This window comes from Trachemys scripta, chromosome 7 (assembly GCF_013100865.1).
Source record: "Trachemys scripta elegans isolate TJP31775 chromosome 7, CAS_Tse_1.0, whole genome shotgun sequence".
NCBI classification, from domain to species: Eukaryota; Metazoa; Chordata; order Testudines; family Emydidae; genus Trachemys; species Trachemys scripta.
The window spans coordinates 53,846,118-53,872,909 of NC_048304.1; the positions used below are offsets into that span (position 1 = coordinate 53,846,118).

A 26,792-nucleotide genomic window follows, 5' to 3' on the forward strand; every position below is an offset into this window, starting at 1 on the left:
CACTGTATTAACAGTCCTACTGCTTTTCCCAAACATGTTTTATTCCTTCCTTTCTTCCACATCATTTTTTGATGCAACATTATGTCGAGTACTCAAGGAGAGTTATACAAAAGCAGTTCTGAGGGAAAGTTCAATATGATTGTTATGATAAAGATATCTTTACATTTATTTTCCCCCCAAGAAAAGGCCTTCTAATGAAAATGATGTGAAATTTTTACTTTAAGCATCAAAGAAATAAACTAAAGGTATTACCTGTAATTGGGGCTTCAACTTCTATCATAGTTTTCTCTCTTCGTAGAATTGCAGCACCCTCATTGATGATTCTAAGTGCAATTTCTTCATCTACCCGACCTTCTTTTACTAAGTGATTCTTCAAAATGTCAGCCCTAGGTTTTCCATCTATATCAAACACTTCTTCAGATGTCAAGCGATGTGTTGGTGGAAAAGGGACAGCTAAAATGTAAAGAGGTGAGGAATATCAATATTAGTAACAATTAGTTTCTTTAAAAATACACTGGATGTAAACAGAGCAGAACTGAACTATACTGATTAGCTGCCATGCAAAGTGGGATAACATTTACCAAATGTGTTTTTTAAATGTACACATTTTGAAGATATCACCGTGATACAGTGGGATATGTCTGCATCAAATTATTAATTCAGTCATGTACTATCTATGGAAATACTGGACACTGTAACTACACAAGTCTGGACATGCCCAGACAGCAGCAGTGCCTGAGAAAGCTTTTTGACACTTCACTGAAGGACTATCCCTAAACCATCAGACAGCAATGTGAGGACATCAATTTAGATTATGTCAATTACTGGCCCACCCCCCATGGAGCAATGGTCTCTCTACACAGGGGCCCACAAAAACAGACAAGCATGACTGGTGAAGCTGAAGCTTGTCAACATGACAGCACGTCAAAGAGATAGAGGACTAATGTAGGAGCAGGATCCTGACACCTGACCATCCCCACACAAGGATATAAGGAGCACACATTAGGAAGGGCAAAAAAGAATTTGAAGAACAGCTAGCCAAAGATTCAAAAAGTAATAGCAAAAAAAATTTTAAGTACATCAGAAGCAGGAAGCCTGCTTCACAACCAGTGGGGCCACTGACAGATCAAGATGCTAAAGGAGCACTCAAGGACGATAAGGCCATTGCAGAAAAATTAAATGAATTCTTTGCATTGGTCTTCAAGACTGAGGATGTGAAGGAGATTCCCAAACCTGAGCCATTCTTTTTAGGTGACAAATCTGAGGAACTGTACTAGATTGAGGTGTCATTAGAGGAGGTTGTGGAACAAATTGATAAACTAATCAGTAATAAGTCACCAGGATCACACAGTAGTCATACAAGAGTTCTGAAGGAACTAAAATGTAAAATTACAGAACTACTAACTGTGGGATGTAACCTATAGTTTAAATCAGCTTCTGTACCAGATGACTGGAGAGTACCTTATGTGACACCAATTTTTTTAAAAAAGGATCCAGAGGTGATGCCAGCAATTACAGGCCAGTAAGCCTAACTTCAGTACCAGGCAAATTGGTTGAAACTATAATAAAGAACAAAATTATCAGACACATAAATGAACATGATTTGTTGGGGAAGAATCAACATAGTTTTTGTAAAGGGAAATCATGCCTCACCAATTTACTAGAATTCTAGTCAACAAGCATGTGGACAAGGGGAATCCAGGGGATATAAAATTTACTTAGATTTTCAGATTTTGACAAGATCCCTCACCAAAGGCTCTTAAGCAAAGTAAACTGTCATGGGATAAGGGGGAAGGTGCTCTCCTGGATCAGTAACTGGTTAAAAGATACAAAACAAAGGGTAGGAATAAATGGTCAATTTTCAGAATGGAGACAGGTAAATAGTAGTGTTCCCCAAGGGTCTGTACTGGGACCAGTACTGTCCAACATATTCATAAATGATCTGGAAAAAGGGGAAAACAGTTGGGTGGCAAAATTTGCAGATGATACAAAACTACTCAAGATAATTAAGTTCAAAGCAGACTGCAAAGAGTTACAAAAGGATCTCTCAAAACTGGGTGACTGAGCAACTAAATGGCAGATGAAATTCAATGTTGATAAATGCAACGTAATGCACATTGGAAAACATAACCCCATGATAAATATAAAATGAAATATAAATATAAAACTATACAGGTAAATTAGCTGTTACCACTCAAGAAAGATCTTGGAGTCATCGTGGATAGTTCTCTGAAAACATCCACTCAATGTGAAGCAGCAATCAAAAAAGCGAACAGAATGTTGGGAATCATTAAGAAAGGGATTAAGAAGAAGACAGAAAATATCATCTTGCCTCTATATAAATCCATGGTACGCCCACATCTTGAACACTGCGTGCAGATGTGGTCGCCCCATCTCAAAAAGATATATTGGAGTTGGAAAAGGTACAGAAAAGGGCAAGAAAAATTAAGTGGGATATGGAACAGCTTCTGTATGAGGAGCAATTAAGATTGGGACTTTTCAGCTTGGAAAAAAGACGACTAAGGGGGGATATGATAGAGGCCTAAAAAATCATGACGGGTGTGGAGAAAGTAAATAAGGACGTGTTATTTACTCCTTCTCATAAACACAAGAACTAGGAGTCACCCATGAAATTAATAGGCAGCAGATTTAAAATAAACAAAAAAAATATTTCTTTGCACAATACACAGTCAATCTGTGGAATTCTTTGCCAGAGGATGTTGTGAAGGCCAAGACTATAACAGGGTTCAAAAAAGTACTAGATAAATTCATGTAGGATAGGTCCATCAATGGCTATTAGCCAGGATGGACATGGAAGGTGTCCCTAGCCTCTATTTGCCAGAAGCTGGGAATGGGCGACAGGGGATGGATCACATGATGATTACCTGTTCTGTTCATTCCCTATGAAGCACCTGGCATTGACCACTGTTGGAAGACAGGATGCTGGGCCAGATGGACCTTTGGTATGGCCGTTCTTATATTCTTATGACTTGCAAGGAAGAGAGGACAGGATGGACCGTGCCCAGCCTGAAATGCTGCCGAACCTCAGGCTCACAGAAAAAGTGAGCTCAGACTAAGGGAAAGTATGTCTCAGGACTTGTGTTATTTTCAAAGATCTGTAACTCTGAGTCATTTAGAAGTAAAATCACTGTGGTTAAGAAAATCCTTTGCTATGCCTGTGTTCCTTGCTTTCCTGCCATGTAGTCCCCGAAAGGGTTAAACTAGAAACCCAGAGTACTTACAACCTAGGTGGAACTCTGAGGGAGCACATGCAAGCGACTCAAGCGGTTCAGAGGGGTTCAAACAACCATTTCAGGGTCTAGGGCAGCTGTACAAAGGCATCCTACATCCCAAGGAAGTCTGAGCCTGGGAACCTGCCCTATAGTTAGGGTCCTACCAAATTCATGGCCGTGAAAACACGGTCTTCCCCAGGAAAACTGGTCGTTTGTGTACTTTTACCCTATATTATACAGATTTCACAGCGGAGACTAGCATTTCTCAAACTGGGGGTCCCAACAAAAAAGTGGGTCATGGGGAGGGGGGAAATCGTAAGATTATTGTAGGGAGGTCATGGTATTGCCCCACTTACTTCTGCGCCTACGGTTGGCAGCGACGCTGCCTTCAGAACTGGGTGGCTGGAGAGCGGCGGCTGCTGGCTGGGTGCCCAGCTCTGAAGGCAGTACCCTGCCAGCAGCAGTGCAAAGAGTGCCATACCATGCCACCCTTCTTCACTGCGACCTTTAGAGATGGTGGCAGCTGCTGGCTGAGGACCCAGCTCTGAAGGCCGCAACACAGAAGGGTGGAAATACCATACCATGTCATCCTTACTTCTGCACTGCTGCTAGCGGTGGCACTGCCTTCAGAGCTAAGCTCCCAGCCAGCAGCTACCACTCTACAGCCACCCAGCTGGATCAAACAGAGAATGTATTTTTTTGCCAAGCCCACACAACAGAAACTTTCCACTCTAAACTCTTAAGCCTTGGCTACACTGGTGCTGTACAGCGCTGCAACTTGCTGCGCTCAGGGGTGTAAAAACGCCCCCCCCCCCCCGAGCACAGTGAGTACAGCGCTGTAAAGCACCAGTGTAATCAGAGCTCGCTCGCTCGCAGCGCTGCACGCTCGCAGCGCTGCACGCTATTCCCCTCAGAGAGGTGAAGTACTTACAGCATGGCGCGACTACACTCGCGCCGCCGCGGCAGTGCTGGGAAGTCCTGAGTGTAGCCAAGGCCTCAGATATAAGCTGCTAAAACTCATGGCCAAGTTATGAGTTCGAAGAAATTAGACCCCATTTTTAGATACATTCGGATACAAATCATTGAAACTACTAAATACCAGACCTCCAATCCACCTAGCTCCTCCCTTCCTCCTTTCCCTCCCCTCCCAAGTCCCTTCCTACCCTCCTTTTCCTATTTATGTCTTCTCCTATTTTTCTACTGTAACTCCCACCCTAATGTGTTATGTCTATGTACTGTTTGGTTTTGTATTATCTGGTCGTGCAGCTTTGATGAGTTGTAAAACTGCATAATTCTACTGGAGACCCTACGAAGTATGTGGTATTTGGAAACATATCCCAGCAGTACGTTATTTAACTTTTTCAATTTTTTGTGTTTTCATATAATAAGTCAATACAAAAATATCACAAAAAATAGAAAAAAACAAAGTAGTCAGAAAACCAGGATTGCATAGGACCATCACCTTATGGCTTGCCTGAGCTAGAATAACTTTGGTAGGAAGAGAAAAAACTACTTTCAGGATCAGTAAACTCTTCCAAGTACTGGACCTGAACTAGTGATCAGAAAGAAGAGTAACTAATTTGATCCCTAAAATATACCAGTATTTAAATTTTTAGTCAACATGATTTTCTACATGCATTTTTAGAAAGTGATTCCAAAATTAACAAGCAGACAGACAAAGGCCAAATCAAGTAAGTATAGACAAACAGGCAGAATGGGGACTGCACAATAAGAAATGGTTACTAACCTGTTCTGTAACTGTTGTTCGAAATGTGTTGCACACATCCATTCCACTTCAGGTGTGTGTGCATCCAGTGTACTGTTGGAGATTTTCTCTCAGCAGTACACATGGGGGCAGCGCATGTGCCCTATACTGCCTCACACTGCTGTGCAATGGTAAAAGGCAGAACCACCCCCAACTCAAACCCCACCTCCCACCTTCTTCTTACCGGAAAGACTCCAATATAGAGGAGAACAAGGGTGTGTATCATGGAATGTACACATGCAACACATCTTGAAGAACACTTACAGAAACAATAACCGTTTCTTCGAATAATTGCACATGTTCATTCCACTTCAGGTGACTCACAAGTAATTCTATCTGGAGGTTGGATTGGAACCTGAATAAGGATTGGAGAACCACACGTCCGAACCTGGCATCATCACAAGATTGCTGAGAGATGGCGTGATATGAGACAAAGGTATGCTCTGAAGACCATGTTGCAGCTTTACAAATGATCAGGACAGGCACTTGAGCTAGGAAGACCACCAAGGCCGCACGAGATCTTGTTGAATGTGCTATTACTCTGCTTGGTATAGCTACATTGGCCAAGATGTAACGCAAGCATATACAGGAGAATATCCAAGATGAGATCTTCTGAGAAGAGACACAGTCCCTTCATCCTGTCTGCAACTGCCACAAATAATTAGGAAGACAATCTACACTGTTAGAATTCTATTTGGACAGAACCAAACACTCTCCTGACATTCGAAGTGTGTAATCACTCCTTGTCCTTATGGGCTTGAGAATTTGTAAATAAATAAAATAGGTATGTTGCGTGACTAAAATGGAAAAGAGACATACCACTTTTGGATGGGGGCATAGATAAACCGTGTCCATGTAATTCACCTACTCTCCTGGATGAGGTGATTGCCACTATGAAGGCCACCTTCATCGAGAGATGCAACAAGGAACAGGGTAGCTAAGGGCTCAAAGGGAGGACCCATTAGTCCTGACAAAACAAGGTTCAAGTCCCAAGAGAAAAGGATCATCTACCTGAGGGTACAACCTTTCCAGACCCTTCGAAAAACATATTGACACAGAATTGAAAAACAAGAACAACCATCAGTTGGAGGGTGGAAGGCCAAAATAGCTGCTAGATAGACTTTGATGGAACTAATGGCCAAACCTTGTTGTTTTATTGGTAACAGTGGTGGCTGCTTATTGAGGGCCCAGCTTCTGCAGCGCACAAGTAAGGGTGGCAATACCGTACTAGCAACCAGGGGCGTTTGAGAGGGAGTTTGTGGGAGGGAGTCAAAATATAATAGCTATGGTGAGGAAGGGCTGCATCGCCAGTGCCAAGGCTGCTCCTGTCTCCTCCACCTGCGCCTGTATCCAGACAGACAACCTAACCATGGATGCCTCTACCCAGATCGTGGTTTGGATTTGCAAAGATTGTGGGCTATATTTCCCACTCACAGAAAGCCAGGCTCGGGGGACCATCCAGTGTGAAAGGTGCCTGCTGGTAGAATCTCTCAGGAAGCAAATGGAAGAGCTACAGGAGGTGGTGGCTAGGCTGAGGAGCATCTGGGCTCATGAGGAATTCCTTGAGAGTATTCATATGGAGACATGCAAGGCTGAGGAAGCTATCCAGCTACAGAGGACTGCTGTCACACCATCGCGGGAGGAGGGTATGGCTCTGTCACAGGGAGGACACTGGCTACTGGTTACTTTTGGCTAGAGACTGGTTAACCTTGTGAGGAGGGCTTTAAAACTAGTTTCCAAGGGTGCAAGTGACCAAAGCCCACACAGGTAAGTCAAAAACATGGAGACCTGAGAGAAGGGTCGGAATTTGGGGGAGCACGGGCTGTTATAGCAGGGATAAGGGAGAGATAAGATAGAACGGGGGGGAGGGGGAATCAAATCAGTATCTTAGATGTCTGTACACTAATGTGAGACTCATGGACTATCAGATTGGAAGGGACCTCAGGAGGTCATCTAGTCCAACGCCCTGCTCAAAGCAGGACCAATTCCCAACTACATCATCCTAGCCAAGGCTTTGTCCAGCCTGACCTTAAAAACCTCTAAGGAAGGAGATTCCACCATCTCCCTAGGTAACCCATTCCAGTGATTCACCACCCCCCTAGTGAAAAAGTTTTTCCTAATATCCAACCTAGACATCCCCCACTGCAACTTGAGACCATTACTCCTTGTTCTGTCATCTGCTACCACTGAGAACAGTCTAAATCCATCCTCTTTGGAACCCCCTTTCAGGTAGTTGAAAGCAGCTATCAAATCCCCCCTCATTCTTCTTTTCTGCAGACTAAATAATCCCAGTTCCCTCAGCCTCTCCTCATAAGTCATGTGCTCCAGCCCCCTAATCATTTTTGTTGCCCTCCGCTGGACTCTTGCCAATTTTTCCACATCCTTTTTGTAGTGTGGGGCCCAAAACTGGACACAGTACTCCAGATGAGGCCTCACCAATGTCAAATAGAGGGGAATGATCACGTCCCTCGATCTGCTAGTAATGCCCCTACTTATACAGCCCAAAATGCCGTTAGCCTTCTTGGCAACAAGGGCACACTGTTGACTCATATCCAGCTTCTCATCCACTGTAACCCCCTTCTATCCACCTTATAGTCCAAGTATGGGGAATAAGCAGGAAGAACTCAAAATGCCAGAAAATAAACACAGCTATAATATAGTTGACTTGGTGGGATAATACGCATGACTGGAATATTGGTATAGAAGGGTACAGCTTGCTCAGGAAAGCCAGTCAGGGGGAAAAGGGAAGAGGTGTTGCCTTATATATTAAAAATATATACACTTGGACTGAGGTCAAGATGGAAATAGAAGACAGATTTGTTGAAAGTCTCTGGGGAAGGATAAAAGGAGTAAAAAACAAGGGTGATGTCATGCTAAGGGTCTACTCCAGACCACCTAACCAGGAAGAAGAGGTGAACGACACTTTTTTTAAGCAACTAACAAAATCATCCAAAGCACAGGACTTGGTGGTAATGGGGGACTTCAACTAACCAGGCATCTGTTGGGAAAATAACACAGCAAGGCACAGATTATCTAACAAGTTCTTGGAATGTATTGGGGACAATCTTATTTCACAAGGCAGAGAAAGCTACTAGGGGAGAGGCTATTCTAGATTTAATTTTGACAAATAGGGAGGAACTGGTTGAGATTCTGAAAGTGGAAGGCAGCTTGGGTGAAAGTGATCATGAAATGGTAGAGTTCATGATTTTAAGGAATGGTAGGAGGGAGAACTGCAAAATAAAGACAATGTATTTCAGGAAGGCAGACTTTAGCAAACTCAGGGAGTTGGCAGGTAAGATCCCATGGGAAGCAAGTCTAAGGGGAAAAACAGTTGGCAGTTTTTCAAAGAGACATTATTAAGGGCACAAGAGCAAACTATCCCACTGCATAGGAAAGATACGAAGCATGGCAAGAGGACACCCTGGCTTAACCAGGAGATCTTCAATGATCTGAAACTCAAAAAAAGTCCTACAAAAAGTGGAAACTAGGTCAAATTACAAAGGATGAATATAAACAAACAACACAAGTATATAGGGACAAAATTAGAAAGGCCAAGGCACAAAATGAGATCAAACTAGCTAGAGACATAAAGGGTAACAAGAAAACAGTCTACAAATACATTAGAAGCAAGAGGAAGACCAAGGACAGGGTAGACCTATTACTCAATAAGGAGGGGTGGGGGGAAACAACAACAGAAAATGTGGAAATGGTAGAGGTGCTTAATGACTTGTTCGTTTTGGTTTTCACCAAGAAGGTTGGTGGTGATTGGATATCTAACAGTGAATGCCAGTGAAAATGAGGCAGGATCAGAGGTTAAAATAGGGAAAGAACAAAAACTGAAAAAGGGCAAATACAGTGCCAATCTATAAAAGGGGAAATAAGGACAACCCGGGGAACTACATACCAGTCAGATTAATTTTTGTACCTGGAAAGATAATGGAGCAAATAATAAAGAAATCAATTTGCAAACATCTAGAAGATAATAAGGTGATAAATAACAGCATGGATTTGTCAAGAACAAATCATGTCAATACAACCTGATAGCTTTCTTTGACAGGGTAACAAGCCTTGTGAATATGGGGAAAGCAGTAGACATGGTATATCTTGACTTTAGTAAAGCTTTTGATACTGTCTCACACGACCTTCTCATAAACAAACTAGGGAAATGCAACCTAGATGAAGCTACTATACAGTGGGTGCATAAATGGTTGGAAAACCATTCCCAGAGAGTAGTTATCAGTGGTTCACAGTCCTGCTGGAAGGGCATAACGAGTGGGGTGCCGCAGGGATCAGTACTGGGTCTGGTTCTGTTCAATATCTTCATCAATGGTTTAGATAATGGCATAGAGAGTACATTTATAAAGTTTGTGGAGGATACCGAGCTGAAAGGGGTTGCACGTGCTTTGGAGGATAGGATTATAACTCAAAATGATCTGGACAATTTGGAGAAATGGTCTGAAGTAAATAGGATGAAATTCAATAAGGACAAATGCAAAGTACTCCACTTAGGAAGGAACAATCAGTTGCACACATACAAAATAGGAAATGACTGCCTAGGAAGGAGTACTGCGGAAAGGGACCTGGGTGTCATAGTGGACCACAAGCTAAATATGAATCAACAGTGTAACTCTTGCAAAAAAAGCAATCATTCTGGGATGTATTAGTAGGAGTGTTGTAAGCAAGACACAAGGAGTAATTCTTCCATTCTACATTTCAAAACAGGGATCCTACCAATGTGAAATTAACGTTCTTGTCAATTTGATGGTTCCAGCTGACAGCCACCCTGACAGTCAACAGCTATTCAAATAAGGCAGTTTCTACACCGACACTGTCACCCAAACAACATCGACCTAAGCCTTATGCCTCTCTTTGAGGTGGATTTACTAGGTGAGCGTATCGGCTAAGGTACAGCGGCAGAAAAAACACAGTAGCGTGTACTTACTTCAGCTATGTCTATACTATGGACCTTACAGCAGCACAGCTGTACCCACTGCAACTGCGCAACTGTAAGGTCTCCCATGTAGCCATTCTATGCTGGCAGGAGATAGCTTTCCCACCAGCATAATTAAACCACCCCAACGAGCAGCAGTAGCTATGTCAGCTAGAGAGCGTCTCCTGCTGACATAGCACCATCCACACCAGTGCTTTTGTGGGTCAGGGAAGTGTTTTTTTCACACCCCCGAGCAACAAAAATTTTGCCGACATAAGTACTAGTGTAGACAAAGCCATTGTTAGGTCAACGTAAGCTGCCTTATGTCCACTTAACTTGGTACTGTAGACATGCCCTAGCCCTTATGGCTGTAGACATAACCCTGAAAACATGAACTGAGCACAAACCGATAAAGTCCTTGGCTACATTTGCAGATGTACAGCGCTGTGAGTTAAACCTGACTTCGTGCAGCTGAGTAGGAAAAGCGCTGCAGTCTGTCCACACTGACAGCTGCCCAGAGCACTGTCGTGGCCACATTTGTGGCAACTGCAGTGCTATTGGGAGCAGTGCATTATGGGCAGCTATCCCACAGAGCACCTCTTCCCATTCTGGCGCCGTGGGTTGTGGGAAGGGGGCGTAGGTGCGGGGCATTCTGGGTCCTGTCCCAACGCCCCGTGATGCATCGCTTCGCATCCCAGAAATCCCTTTGTTTCCATCCACCTTTGGTGCCATCTTTCAACGGTTTCTGTGCAGCGCGATCTGTCTGTGGGAATGGAACCCGAACTGCTGAGACGTATGCTGACTTATCTCGCCAGCACGTCACGTTTGGCTGTCGAACTATTCCTTAAGATCCAAAGTGACAGTGAGAGTGAGGAGTCCGACAATGCTATCGAGCCACGTAATGCGTACGACACGAAATTGCTTGTGGCATTCACGGACATGCGCAGCACCGTGGAACGCCGCTATTCGGCTCAGGAAACAAGCACCGAGTGGTGGGATCACATCGTCATGAAAGTCTGGGATGACGAGCAGTGGCTGCAGAACTTTCGGATGAGAAAAGCTACTTTCATGGGACTGTGTGAGGAGCTTGCCCCCACCCTGCAGCGCAAGGACACGAGATTGAGCGCTGCCCTGCCAATGGAGAAGCGGGTGGCAACCTGGAAGCTGGAAACTCCAGACAGCTACCGGTCGGTCGCAAACCAGTTTAGAGTGGCAAAGTCAACCGTTGGAATCGTGTTAATGCAAGTTTGCAAGGCCATTAATCGAATCCTACTCAGAAGAACTGTGACTCTGGGTAACGTGCAGGAAATAGTGGATGGCTTTGCACAAATGGGGTTCCCTAACTGTGGAGGGGCGATAGATGGGACGCACATTCCTATTCTGGCACCACCCCACCTAGGATCCGAGTACGTTAATTGGAAGGGGTATTTCTCTATGATTCTCCAGGCGCTTGTGGATCACCGTGGGCGTTTCATTGACATTAACCCAGGCTGGCCTGGAAAGGTGCATGACGCACGCATCTTTCGGAACACTTGGCTGTTCAGGAAGATGCAGGCCGGGACTTTTTTCCCCAGAGTGGAAGATCACGGAAGGGGAAGTTGAAATGCCCATTGTGATCCTTGGAGATCCCACTTACCCGTTAATGCCGTGGCTCATGAAACCCTACACAGGGAACCTTGACAGCAGCAAGGAATGGTTCAACTACAGGCTGAGCCAGTACCGAATGACTGTGGAGTGTGCCTTTGGCCGTTTAAAGGCCCGCTGGCGATCTCTGTATGGGAAGCTGGACTTGGCCGAAAACAGCATCCCCGCGGTTATATCCGCGTGCGGTGCCCTCCATAATATTTGTGAAGGGAAGGGTGAAAGCTTCACTCAGGCATGGACCTCCGAGGTTCAACACCTGGAGGCTGAATTTGCACAGCCAGAGAGCAGGGCTATTACAGGGGCCCAGCGCGGGGCTGCAAGGATTAGGGATGCCTTGAGGGAGTAATTTGAGGCTGAAAACCAGCAGTGATATCTGGTGCCCTGCACGGGAGTGAAGTGCAATAGTTCCAAGCTTTAGGAATCAGTGTTTGCTAAGCAGACAAGCAGACTTGCAATGCCTGTTTATTTCCTGGGCTAAGGAGTTTTTTACTTTATGCAATAATAAAGAATGTTTTCAAAGCCAAAATATCCATTTATTGAAAAGAAACAAGGGGGTGGAGTGGGGAACAGTACAATCACAGATTCGCATATGTCCTGTGTGGTGTGCTGTGCAATAAGTGCTGCACGGTGATGCGGGTTGAGTGCAGAGGGTAAGGGTCGTGGTTTTCAGGGCTGGGTGGTGAAGATACTGGTGTTGGTGGCGTGAAGAACACAGAAGTTGGGCAAAGTGGGTTGGAGGTGACAGTGGGGCACAACGGAAAGTTTTAGGACAAGGGCTGTAGGGGGGGGTGGCGTTTGTGGTACTACTCCTCTTTCTGCATGGCTATGAGCTCCTGGATAGCGTCTGCTTGGCGCTCCAAGATGCTTATGAGCCGATCAGTGCTTTGCTGCCGGTGCGCGGTGCTTTGCCGCCCGTGCGCTGCGTTTTCCTGGCAGATCCTGCTTTCTCTCTCCCTCCAGTTCTGTGCTTTCTCATTCTCTTTAATAGATTGCCGCATCACTTCTTGCAGCATGTCTTCTTTGCTTTTTCGCGGTCTATTCCTGAGTCTTTGCAGTCTCTGAGCAGGCGATAAGAGGGACGGCTGAGGTCTCAAGGTTGATGCTGCTGTATAGGCAAAATGCAACATTTAACAGAGGCAGCATTGTTTATACCAGACAAAGTAATGATTCCCCCCGCACTTGAGTAGAAAACACACAGGGTCTACACAATAGCATAATTTTCCCGTCCGAAACAAAGCACACATGTCCCAAGGGAGTCTCAAAATGGTGAGTTAGGGGGACTGATTGTTTCAGGGCTGCACTCTCCTCTGGGTTTCTGTGCCTTGGGGAGAGCCAACAGCTTCAGGGGGCACCTACACTGAACACTATCCCAACATTTTCCATAGGAGTTCGTCCTGGATGATATCTTGCTGCTGAGGGTGACCTGGGAAGCAAGGGAGGGTCTTCTACTGCAATGCAGCTTCCGCCCTGGCCCATATGCAGCTTGCCTGTGTGCAGCAATGGTCCCCACGCCCCTCGCGGCACAGTGGCGCGGACACATTAGCCTGGCTGGGACAAGGACCACGGTGGCTCTCCCGATAAACCTGCGCAAGCGCATTGCACACGTTCTGGATGAGACATTCGAGGAGATTACCGAGGCCGATTACCGCGATGTGATAAACCACATCAATGCACTATTCCACATCTAGGCATGCATGCCTAACCCTCCTCTCCCAAAGAGCCCGCACCTAAAAAATTGCTTCCCGAAAAAAAAAAAAAAAAAAAAGCTTACCAGGAACCTGCTCTTCTGTTTGTCCTCCACCAAGTACCAGCCGCTGCGACTGGCTACCTTCCTCCTGGCTCGAGAAGAGCACCTGGCTGCATGGCTCCAGGAATTTCGGGGTGTCTCCATCCAGCCCACCACCATCACTCCCATTTTCCTCCTCTTCCTCCTCCCCCACCCACGCCGGCTCTGAAGTGTCCATGGTGGTGCTCGGAGTGGAGGTGGGGTTAACCCCAAGTATCGCATCCAGCTCTTTGTAGAATCGGCAGGGCGCGGGGGGAGCACCTGAGCGTCCGTTTGTGTCGCGGGCTTTGCGGTAGGCACTCGGCAGCTCCTTCACTTTAATCCTGCACTGCAGGGCATCCCGGTCATGGCCCCTTTCCATCATGTCCTTTGATACCTTCCCGAAGGTATCGTAATTCCTACAGCTGGAGCGCAGCTGGGACTGGACAGCTTCCTCCCCCCAAACACTGATGAGGTCCAGCAACTCGCCATTGCTCCATGCTGGGGCTCGCTTGGCGCGTGGAGGCATGGTCATCTAGAAAGATGCGCTGAAAGCACTCCACGCCTGAGCAAACAGGAAAGGGATTTTTAAAATTGCCGGGGAATGTAAAGGGTGGGTCACATGGTTGGTTACCTGAAGCCAGGGCAGTAGAGTTTGAACTGATGACCAGAGTGGCTAGAACAGGCATTGTGGGATACTGCCGAATAATTCTGGAGGCCATTCACAGTGCATTGGGCGGCCACACTGGCGCCGCAGCGCTGCAGCAGCAGCGCAATACATGCTATTCCTCTCGGAGAGGTGGAGTACATGCAGCGCTGCAACCACGGAGATACAGCACTGCAAATGCCTGGCCAGTGTGGACGGGGACTGAGTTACAGCGCTGGGGGCGGCTTTACAGCGCTGTAACTCGCAAGTGTAGCCAAGACCATAGAGAGCCTAAATCAATAGTTCTAAAAGGTGTGAACTACCTTATTCATCTCAATTAAGGATCCAGGGGCTCTGCAATTCAACAACTGTAGAATCTGCCCTTTTTCCAAGATGCCACAAAATTCACCACTTTGCTAACATTTTTGTAAATGCTTGGGACCTTGTGCATTCCAATGCATGCATAAATAAAGCTGTTTAGATCCTGTGGACCTTTAGACTTAGTTTAAACCCATCAGAACGTTCTTGAACTGTGCAACAGCTTCCTTGCAGCTGTAACCTACTTCAGGAGCCTTAAGGTTTCCCTAAACTTTTCAATATCTATTTAAAAGTGTATTGACAAACAATCTACTTACCCTATTATTTTAACTGAAAGTTTTGAAAGGCCCCTTATAAGAAAAACAAATGTGTTTTAAGGATACCAGTTTCCACATCACACACCCTTAACTGCAGCATGACTTTGATCATGGCAAAATTTTAAAAGTTACATTACTTTCATAATACAAGCATTTGCTTTACCTTCTCATTCTGACATAAAACACACTGCACTATTTAAAAATATAACAGTTTGTCAGAATATGGACTGGTAATTAACTAAAAGTTTAGTGGTTACAATCACTGTATCTACTGGAGTCAGTTGTTTTCATGGAAACCTTGAGTAGTCTTCCCCCTTTGCATCAGCCAGATATAATTAGTAAGCAGAACAAACACTGATACTGTTCTGAAAGCAAAATATCAGCAGGCATAAAAGCGTGTCTTTGAAATAGAAAGGCCTTAAATTGCTTATTCAGTAGTCTACCATGAATATGATTAATCTCCATCACTTTTAAACAACTCCTCAGTTTTAAACAATCTCCTCTTGGGATTACCTTAACTGTACTGCAATCTATTTTAAAGGACAGCTGGAAACACCAAAGTCTATATATAAGCAGAGTTTGAAAGAACCGCTTGCCTCCACATCCAAGAGGAGAAGAAATTTGGAGAGGGAATGAGCAGAGAGTTACTGTATCTACTTGCTCCTTCAGCTGAAAGCAAAGCAGCCTAAGTGCCACTAGTGCTTTCCCAGGATTGTGGAAACTACTGAGAGGACAAGAAGCCTTTCCAGGGGGAGTCAAGAGAAAACTTGCACGTGCTTTGTTGTATGTAGGTGACTGTCCAAAAGAGAGTGAGATGATATAAATTTAAAAAGTAAACCAAGGGGGAAAGATTTGGGGGGGGAAGGAGAGTGCAAAGATGATGGGGGTTGTTGGGAGAGTGAAAATGCAGGCTGATCCAGATGCCCATCATAACTGCAGTGAACACATATCCATATGGACCCCAGAATTCTATCATGGTAATCTGAGCACACAAGCACTTTTTCCCTTTCTCTGGTGAAATGAGTATGGCCAGAAAGTAGTTAAACAGTGGCTTCTCCTCAATATAGGACATAATACACTAACAAATTCAAAATCTGTGGATGATCTGTGAACCCAAAGTTTGTTTGAACTGTTATAAGAGCACTAATCAATTACTTTTATCACAAACACCTGTAAAAAGCACCAGAAAAGTGTTAAATGTTACTGGCAAACAAGGAAAATAAGAGAAATCAAGTTATATTTAATCATAATTTTGACACAATATGATGTTGCAACTTCTGAACCACACAATACACTACGGTGCAGGGACATTCAATGTCACTGACTGAAGCTGAATGGGGGCACTGCAGAAAGATTGCATTTTTCTCCATTCGGGAGAAAACAGTTACCATATATACTCATTCATAAGCCGAATTCTTTTTAGTAAAAAAGGGAAGCACCAGAGAAAGGGTTAGGCTTATGAATGGGTATAGAGAGGGAGAGGTGGGACACAGCCCCTCCCGCCAACAGAGAGAGCAAGGAGAGGCAGCAGCGCCAGAAGGGAAGAGGTGGGGCCAGAGTCTCTCTGCTTCTGGCCACGCTGCTCTCCCCCCAGCCGCCGAAGCAGCTGCAGCTCAGGGGCTGGCAGGCTGCAGCCGTGCCGCTCAGCTCCGACCCCAGAGCAAGCTGCGGTCGCACCGCCTGGCCCGCCAGAGCACACTGCAGCCGTGCCGCCCGGCCCAGCCCGCCGGAATATGCTGCGGCCACACCGCCCAGTCTGGTCCACAGGAGCAGCTTCAGCCAGGCCAGAGACATCCTCCCTAGATAGGGTGGGAAGGGATGGGATGGGGAGAGTGTGGGAGTCCTGGGCTAGGGGTGGGGTCATGTGGGGGGCTGGTCACAGAGGTTACTCCTCTGACCCCCAGCTTCTCCCCCCAAAAAAATTTCCCCACCAGTTGCTGTCTCAGCCCGTCAGGGTAAGCAGCTGGCGTGCCAGAACACTTTGGCCTGGTCTACACTATGAATTTAATTCGAATTTAGCAGCGTTAAATCGAATTAACCCTGCACCCATCCACACAACGAAGCCATTTCTTTTGAAATAAAAGGGCTCTTAAAATGGATTTCTGTACTCCTCCCCGACTAGGAGTAGCGCCAAAATCGATATTGCCATTTCGAATTAGGGTTAGCGTGGCCACAATTCGACGGTATTGGCCTCCTGGAGCTATCCCGCAGTGCACCATTGTGACCGCTCTGGACAGCAATCTGAACTCGGATGCACTGGCCAGGTAGACAGCAAAAGCCCCGCGAACTTTTGAATTTCATTTCCTGTTTGCCCAGCATGGAGAGCACAGGTGACCACGCAGAGCTCATCAGCACAGGTAACCATGCAGTCCGAAAATCGAAAAAGAGCACTAGCATGGACCGTACGGGAGGTACTGGATCTGATCGCTATATGGAGAGACGATTCAGTGCTAGCAGAACTATATTCCAAAAGACGAAATGCCAAAACTTTTGAAAAAAATCTCCAAGGGCATGATGGAGAGAGGCCACAATAGGGACTCATATCAGTGCCATGTGAAAGTTAAGGAGCTCAGACAAGCCTATCAAAAAACAAAGGAGGCAAACGGTCGCTCTTCTACGCTGAGCTGCATGCAATTCTAGGGAGGGCTGCCACTACCCCACCTCTGACCGTGGATTCCGAGGCGGGGGTAATCTCAGCTATGCCTGAGGATTCTGCAGACGGGGAAGATGAGGAGGAGGAGGACGACGACGAGCTTGCGGAGAGCACACAGCACTCCGTTCTCCCCAGCGGGCAGGATCTTTCTCTCAGCCTGACTGAAGTACCCTCCCAACCCCCAGACAATGAGGCCATGGAAGGGACCTCAGGTGAGGGTTCCTTTGTAAATATAAAACATGGTTTAAAAGCAAGCATTTTTTAATGATTAATTTGCCCTGAAGACTTGGGATACATTCGCGGCCAGTACAGCTACTGGAAAAGTCTGTTAATGTGTCTGGGGATGGAGCAGAAATCCTCCAGGGACATCCCCATGAAGCTCTCTTGGAAGTACTCCAAAAGCCTTTCCAGAAGATTTCTGGGCAGTGCAGCCTTATTCCATCCTCCATGGTAGGACACTTGACCACACCATGCTAGTAGCAAGTAATCTGGTATCATGGCATGACAAAGCCTGGCAGCGTATGGTCCCAGTGTTTGCTGGCATTCAAGCAACATCCGTTCTTTATCTAGCTGTGTTATCCTCAGGAGAGTGATATCACTCATGGTAACCTGGTTGAAATATGGAAATTTAATTAAGGGGACAGAGGTGGACGTTCCTACTGGGCTATTTGCCTGTGGCTGAGAAATCCTTCCCTGCAGTTAGCCAAGCGGGGGGACAGGGAGGGATCTTCCCTGATACCAGCCATGTGGTGGGGGGAGGGGTAAAGCGATCATCCCAGAGACTTGGATGGGAGGGGGTTCGTTTGGTTTCTGCTGCTGCACGTTAACAGGAAAACCACAGCACTCAACGGGCCTTGCTTGGTATGTGGGAAAGGAGCCGAAAGACAATGGCGAATTCTGTTGCCCGGACCTGCGTCTGTGATCTCTAGCAGCAAAGCCGCAGGCAGTCAATATTAAGATGCAAAATGCGACCTTGTACTGAAATCACGTGCTATGTAATGTGAATAGTGTTGTTCACCGTGAAAGAGTATACACATTGTTCTGTAAAAGGTATCTTTTTAAATACTTCTCTACCTTTTTTCCCCTCCCTCCCGCAGCTGCAAATTTTTCAAGCCTCCCTCCTCCGTCCCGAAGGCTCTCTCAGATAAGGCAGCGAAAAAAAAGGATGCGAGACGAAATGTTCTCTGAAATCATGGAATCCACCCGCAATGAAAGAGCTCATCTGAATGAGTGGAAAGACACGGTATCAAAGTACAGGAAAGATGCCAGTGAACGTGAGGTCATGAGGGACACTCGAGATGAGAGGTGGCAGGCTGCAACGCTGGTGCTGCTGCGTGATCAAACGGACATGCTCCAGCATCTGGTGGAGCTTCAGGAACGGCAGCAGGAACACAGAGTGCCGGTGCAGCTGTATAACGTCCCTCCCCCCTCACCATGTTCCATAGCCTCCTCACCCAGACGTCCAAGAACGCAAGGGGGAGGGGGAAAGGCTCCGTGCATCCTCCCACTCCACCCCAGTAGACAGCCCAACCAAAAGGCTGTCATTATATTGAACTTTTTTAGTGGCCTTTTCCTTCCCTCCTATCCTCCACCCAAACCCCACCCGGGCTACCTTATCAGTTCTCCTCCTATAATCAATTAATAAAGAATATATGATTTTTAAATGATAGTGACTTTATTTCCTTTGAAAGCAAGCTGTGATCAAAGGGGGGAGGGTGGCTTGCTTACAGAGAATGAGTCAATCAAGGGGGTGGGTTTTCAACAAACAGAACTTTCACACCGAAGCCTGGCCAGTCATGAAACTGGTTTTCAAAGCTTCTCTGATGCGCAGTGCTTCCTGGTGTGCTCTTCTAATCACCCTGGTGTCTGGCTGCGCGTAATCAGCGGCCTGGCGATTTGCCACAGCCTCCCACCCCACCATAAAGGTCTCCCCCTTACTCTCACAGAGATTGTGGCGCACACAGCAAACAGCAATAACAATGGGAATATTAGTTTGGCTGAGGTCTGAGCGAGTCAGTAATATGCGCCAGCGACCCTTTAAACATCCAAATGCACATTCTACCACCATTCTGCACTTGCTCAGCCTGTAGCTGAACAGGTCCTGACTACTGTCCAGGCTGCCTGTGTATGGCTTCATGAGCCATGGCATTAAGGGGTAGGCTGGGTCCCCAAGGATAACTATAGGCATTTCAACATCCCCAACAGTTATTCTCTCGTCTGGGAAGTAAATCCCTTGTTGCAGCCATTTAAACAGAGTAGTGTTCCTGAAGACGCGAGCGTCATGGATCCTTCCCGGCCATCCCACGTTGATGTTGGTGAAACGTCCCTTGTGATCCACCAGTGCTTGCAGCACCATTGAAAAGTACCCCTTGCAGTTTATGTACTGGGTACCCTGGTGCTCCGGTGCCAAGATAGGGATATGGGTTCCATCTATCGCCCCACCACAGTTAGGGAATCCCATTGCAGCAAAGCCATCCACTATGACCTGCACATTTCCCAGTGTCACTACCTTTGGTAGCAGCAGCTCAGTGACTGCTTTGGCTACTTGCATCACAGCAGCCCCCACGGTAGATTTGCCCACTCCAAATTGATTCCCGACTGACCAGTAGCTGTCTGGCATTGCAAGCTTCCACAGGGCTATCGCCACTCGCTTCTCAACTGTGAGGGCTGCTCTCATCTTGGTATTCTGGCGCTTCAGGGCAGGGGAAAGCAAGTCACAAAGTTCCATGAAAGTGTCCTTACACATGCGAAAGTTTTGCAGCCACTGGGAATCGTCCCACACCTGCAACACTATGCGGTCCCACCTGTCTGTGCTTGTTTCCCGGGCCCAGAATTGGTGTTCCTCGGCTATAACCTACCCCATTAACAGCATGATCTCCAAAGCGCCGGGGCCCGCGGTTTGATAGAATTCCAGGTCCATGTCCCCATCACTCTTGTCGCTGCGCTGCCGTAGCCTGCTCCTCCTCGCCTGGTTTTGCAGGTTCTGGTTCAGCATAAACTGCACGATAACGCGCGAGGTGTTCACAATCTTCATGACTGCTGTCTTGAGCGGAGCGGGCTCCATGCTTGCCACGGTATGGCGTCTGCACTGTTCACCCAGGAAAAAAGGCGCAAAATAGTTGTCTGCCGTTGCTTTCCCGGAGGGAGGAAGAGGATGTACCCAGAACCACCCGCGACAATGTTTTTGGCCCCATCAGGCATTGGGATCTCAACCCAGAATTCCAATGGGCGGAGGAGACTGCGGGAACTATGCGATAGCTATGGGATAGCTACCCACAGTCCAACGCTCCGAAAGTCGACGCTAGCCTCGGTACATGGACGCACACAGCCGAATTACTGTGCTTAGTGTGGCCGCATACACTCAACTTTATACAATCAGTTGCAAAAAATCTAATTCTGTAAATTCGGATTAATCCCATAGTGTAGACATACCCTTTGTTTACCTCTGTGCCTGCGGACGCTCGAGGTAAACAAACCATCTCGGCCCGGGAGCCAAAGTTTGCTGGCTCCTGAATTATAGGGTCGGCTTATGAACAGGGTCATAAAAATGTTCCATTTTTACTTATCCATCTTGCGGGGGTCGGCTTATAAATGAACCAGCTTATGATCGAGTATATACATTATGTTTTGTTCTCTTTATTAAAAAGATATAGTAATAAAAACCTTGACAAAGGACAGTTCTTGGGTATTTAATGCCACAACTTCACCTCAGGCCTTTGAATGTCCCAGTGGATCATTAATTCACAGAAAATACCCTGTGACCAAGTCACTCACATTCAAGTTAACTAAACCATTAAAGGGGGGGGGGGGAATTGAGTTTGCTCACTACTTGAATAAAAGTGCTCAGTAACCTGTGATGGTATGCCATAGATGTAATAGTATGCCAGACCAATCCAAGCCTTGATTTAACTTCACTATATTCAGATTGTATATGCTGAACATATACAACCATCATTACAAGAAAACAAATATGTTTTAATTAGGCATAAAATATTTCTCAAGTACAATGTTCATATCAGAAGTCTGTCTAAGCAGGAAAGTGTTCTCACAAAGGCTAAATATGGAAGTCAAAAGTTTTAAAAATGTGGGTCATGCCCCAATTTTTTTCCTCTCTTATTGGAAAATCTGATTAACGGATAAGAAAAAGTGATTAAAAATATTGTATTAAGACAGAACTTTTTGTCCATAGCTAACAAGACACACTTACCAGCAGAATGAATTATCTTATCTCCAATCTCCTTCGCTCCCTATTTACTACCTCATTTTTCAATTTTTCCCAAGTAATAAAAACTAAGGCTGTACCCACACTACACTTCAAACTATGCTAGTAACAGCCATGTTTAAACCATTTTTTGTTTTCTTTTTAAAGAATCATGTTATACCATCATGCTATGGACTACCTGGAGGCACAGCCCAGAGCATCATTCTCAAGAAAAAAAAAAATTGTCCGTACCAGTCAGGGTATCTGTTAGCAACACATGGTAATAAATAACTTAGGCCTGATCTACACCTAAAACTGAGGTTGACCAGGCTACATCACTCAGGAGTGTGAAAAATTCACACCTCTGATAGATATAGTTAGGCTGAACTAAGCCCTGGTACAAACACCCCAAGGTCAATGAAAGAATTCTTCCACCAACCTTGCTACTGCCTCTCAAGGATTTACTACTACAATAGAAAACCCCCTTCTGTAGCTGCAGCGACTATGCTACAGTGGTATAGTGGCAGCTCTGCTGCTGTAGTGCAGACACACTCTTAAGGCTTGTCTTTAGTGAAGATGCTGATGGGAGAGCCATCGGCATAGTTAATCCACCTCCCTGAGAGGTGGTAATTATGTCGGGGTAGACGCTCTCCCGTTGACGCAGCGCTGTCTACACAGGGGGTTAGGTATAACTATGTTGCGGGGGGGGGTATGGATTTTTCACACCCTTGAGCGAATAGTTATACTGATATAGGTCTGTAGTGTAGACCTGGCCTGAGATATCATAGCCTTAACACTGAAGATTTACTGTCAAAAATTACATACGTACTCTGTAAACCAGCAGTTCTCAAATTTTAGCAACCTGAGGACCCCCATTTCAATTTTAAATGTTTCATGGACCCCAAGCCTCCCGCTCAGCCCCAGGTCCCATCCCCACTCCATCCCTTCCCCCAAGGTCCCACCCCCGACCCACCTCTTCCTGCCCCTGCTCCTCCTCTTTCTGTCCCCTCCCCTGAGCGTGCCCTGTGTCCACTCCTTCCCCTACCTCCCAGTGCCTCCTGTACGCCGCTGAACAGCTGTTCCCCGGCATGCAGGAGGCACTGGGTGGGAGGCGAAGGAGTTGATATGGGGGGGGGAGGGCTGGCGGCTCTGGACATGATTCCGCCCCCTCCCCTGAGCGTGCCCCATCCCCGCTCCTCCCTCTCCCTCCCAGCACCTCCTGCACACTGCTCGATAGCTGTTCCCAGGTGTACAAGAGGCACTGGGGGGGGAGGAGTTGAAGGAGGGATGGGGAGAAGTTGATCAGCGGGGCCAGCGAACTCCCTGCAGTATTCTCGCAGATCCACAGGGGTCTGCAGACCCCAGTTTGAGAAATGTTGCGGTAAACTATTGTGTGTAAAGTCTATATAACCGTATTCTGCAACCAGATGTGTGCACACCAGACCCTGAAGTGTTCTGGTGCAAGACATTTATAGTTACTATAAATAAATTAGAGTATTCTGTGTTAAAACAAATGGCTTAACTTTTTTTCTTAGCAACCATCCTACAAGAAAAATTGAAGTACTCCATTTCTTGGCAGCTATGTTTTGGGAGAGTCAGATTTAAGGTTACTTTTGAAATCTTATGTTAATTTTCGTATCTAAATTTTTGCTAACAGTTAACTGTAAGAATTTTCAAATCTTTACATAAGTTGCATTGTTATTTCTATACTATTCCATGGTAAGGCTGTTCTTGGTGTTTGTTTTTTCTATTTTTAATGTTACTTACTGTAGCAATGTTAATAACATTTACATTATCAACCCTACGCATACACTTGCATGCACTGAAGCCTATCATCTTAAAAATGTTGTGTATATAACTATTATACATTGAATTGTTTTCGGTGCACAAATATCTGTGCACAATATTCTATAAGTTAAGTTCTTATATATGTTGAAGTTTATCTGAAAAAATCTGTATGAGCTCAATTGTGCTAGGTCCTTGCTGCTTCATAACATCCAAAAGCACCTGTGAGGTCCTGGGTTCACTTCCGTCCCCAGAATGACACAATACTTTCAGAACTTGAAAAGCTGAACATGTACCAACACTGATTTTAGAAGCAACTCATGCCTTAGTTCTGCTGAGTTTCTAAATTCTGTTATTGTTCTGAGGATTTGAGGTGCATGAAATAGAATGGATCAGCTGGGAGGGACTGTAACCTGGTATCCTATACTTAATTTCGTCTGAGAACAGATGTGGCATCCAGGAAGGGAAGGAAACTTTTCTAGTGCATGCTTTTATTCTGTGGTGAATTGAAATGTTTGGAGGAAATACCATATGTACAAACTGTGCCCTGCAAAAGAGTTTTGAGAGTTTTCACTGGTGACTTCAATGATTTGGATAAACACATTACTGATAAGAAAAATAAGTATTTTGGTTCACTTTGAAAAATAAGCAAGGTTGGTAAGGAGGTTCACAATCATGGTAGAAGTTTACAGTGCAGACAGAACTGTTATAACATAGTTGCTGATCTACCTTGGGTGCAAATGTACCAGGTCTTAATGTCTAATACTAGGAATTGTTTAATAGTAGTAGTCCTCACAATTCTCACTAAAACAGTATGCTATGCTGACTTGGTAGGGGAAACAGGGAGGAAAATACAACATCAGAGGACCCATCTATGCCACAGAACGTCACCAGTTTTGTAACCACTTTGTAATACAACTGACTGTGTACAGTTCATGTCAAACAAAGCATTGTCAACACATCTTATGTAGGTGGTAGCACATTTCAGCCCTGCTTTGTAACATGATTGTCAGGTTCGAATTAGGTTCCAACATGGTTCTGTTGCATAGATGGGATCACTTAGCATCTACTGTAGCCAATGATCTTACTTTCCAGCTCTCTGCTGTAAGAGTATCCCAAACCACATTGCACCTTGTGAAAAAAGCCCACAATTCTCTGCCCCTTACACCAGCAGCAGAGATAGTATGGGTTAACTGTCCAGATTTTCTCCAGAAGGCACTGACACAACATAACTGTGCAGCATGGTAGCTGTGGACAAGCCAACAGAATTAACATATGGTTGGATCAGGAAAATGCTCCTGTGTGGGCAGTTAACCATATTAGATGTAACTGCTTATCAAATTACTATCAAGAAACTATCAAAACCTGGTTACACTTACAGTGGTTCTATGTGCAACATAGACAGGATCAAAAACAGATTGCATCCCCAGCACACAATTCTGTAAGTATAAAATAACAGTCTTAACTTGAATTTTGGAATAGCTAACTGCATGGGTTATGATTAACATGAACTGTTTGAGAGTTTGGAAATCAGCAGGTTTTCCAGTGCAGTTTGAAATAACCACTCACTGTTAGTTCTCCTGTATCGTCTGAATGGCCTAACCTAATTATTTCTTGCAACAAATTGCAAAGTGTAAAAAATATTACAAGCCTCCGCACTATGCATTATTACAACACTGTGTTAACAGCTCTGAGAGACACTGACAGGGCAGAATGCTCATTTGTAGTATTTTTTACTTTTATTTTTTGCAACTGTTCATTTTCAATTGCTTAACCTATTGATTTGCTTCAACACCACCTTATTGCAAGTAAAGCACTCTGGAAAACACGCTGAGTTACAAAATGTACTATGGGAGTCCAATGCTTTGAAAACAAATATGTCCCTTTAATTTCTCAAGCTTCCCCATTATGTAAAATTTGAATCTTCAGGGCTGTAGTTGCTTTCAAAGCATATTTTAGACAATGTGTTTCTAAGAATGCCAGCGTTCAAAACAAATTGGTGCATACAACAGAAACTCTGAAATTACATAGAAACTGTACAAGCACAAAAGAATAAGCCACTTCAAATAAATAACCCCACCACAGGTAAATACAGTTTAATTATCGAACATAGAAGACCATAAAATAAAAATCTTGTTCTATATGATTCATGCAAATTGAAGTTGGAAAAGTTCTTAATGGGTCACTCAGTCTTCTCCTGACAATCCACAATTTATGCGTGTTGCTACTATTTTAAAACGATGCTATTATAAAGAAGGTCTTTTTTTGTAAAAACACTAAAAGAACAGACCTGTTGCACCCTGAAAAAAGGGTCTACACATACTGCAGCACTTTGGCCACTAATCCATCAGAATTAGAAACCTGAAAGCAATAACCAATAGCAAAAGAGGCAACTACTCCATGCTCTCCCCTCCTCTGTTCTGTCAGGGTGCACGCTGGAGAGAAGGGACTGACTATTAAGACAGCAAAAGAACATTGCAAGGATCTCATGTGGAGGAGACCGTGCACACAGAGAGGAGCCTGTCTACAGTGCGCAAGCCTCCAAAGTACTCTTTATAGATACACCCCACAATACACACCGGGGACACACATACACGGATGCCTAGCCCCCGCCCCCCATGCTCAGACATATACAGCCCCCCTCTCTCTCAAACACCCACAATCGCACACAGCCCCCCCTCATACAGCCCCATATCTCCTATGCACGCACCCCCCTCACACACACCCCACCCCACGTCCCGCAGCCGTGTCGTTAACCCCGCAGAGGACCGGTCGCGGCGCTGACGGGACTCACCCTTAACGGCCCGGTCGCTGGTGCCGAGAGGCGGCGGCAGCCCCTTACTCCCCTCCTTGACGGACATGGCCTGGCTCTGCTCCCGGCCGGCGACTGCGGCTCTAGAGGCTGCGGGGGCGGCGGCAGCTAGAAGCCCCGGGCGGCAGCTGCCCAAAGGAACATGGCGTCAGGCGAGACTCCGAGTGCCCCACAGCGAGGGGACAGTCCGCCTCGGGACCGACATGCACCGCGCGCCACCCCACGATTGGCGGCTAAGGGAGCATGGGAAAACTCTCCTTCCCGCTACTCCCGCAGCATGGCCCTAAGGGAGCGTGGGAAAACTCTCTCTCCCGATACTCCCGCAGCATAACCATAAGGAAGCATGGGAAAACTCTCCATCCTACTTCCCGCAGCATGGCCTTACGGGAGCGTGGGAAAACTTTTCCTCCCGCTACACCCGCAGCATGGCCCCAGTTAAAGTTCCATTGAGCTAATGGCTGATGAGGCTGACACAGCTAAGACACCTCAGTTTCGTAGTCAATCATACAGACAGGAGTGACGTGGCCAGAATCATGTCAAACCACCTTGGATTGGCTTAACCTGATGGATCAAGTACGCATTTTGCAGCTGGGTAAACTGGAGCAGACCTTTCTGTGTGAGACTTGAATCCATGATCACTGAGATTGTAGTATTTCAGAGTAACAGCCGTGTTAGTCTGTATCTGCAAAAAGAACAGGAGTACTTGTGGCACCTTAGAGACTA

General features: G+C 45.8%; 1 protein-coding gene across 14 annotated transcripts in view; it reads right to left on the bottom strand.

The window, feature by feature from the left end:
• The window catches only part of PPP3CB (protein phosphatase 3 catalytic subunit beta), a 131,160-nt gene extending 104,875 nt beyond the window's left edge, over window positions 1–26,285 (bottom strand). For all 14 annotated transcript variants that reach the window (XR_004646460.1, XR_004646462.1, XR_004646459.1 and 11 more), the window contains exons 1-2: window positions 26,052–26,285; window positions 253–453 (exon numbers count right to left, since the gene is read on the bottom strand). Coding sequence is in view for 10 of the 14 variants with exons in the window: in XM_034775685.1 (XP_034631576.1) it covers window positions 253–453; window positions 26,052–26,118 (268 nt within the window). In the remaining 4 variants the exon portion in view is untranslated. The remainder of the gene's footprint in view (window positions 1–252; window positions 454–26,051) is intronic.
• Window positions 26,286–26,792: the final 507 nt, after the last annotated feature.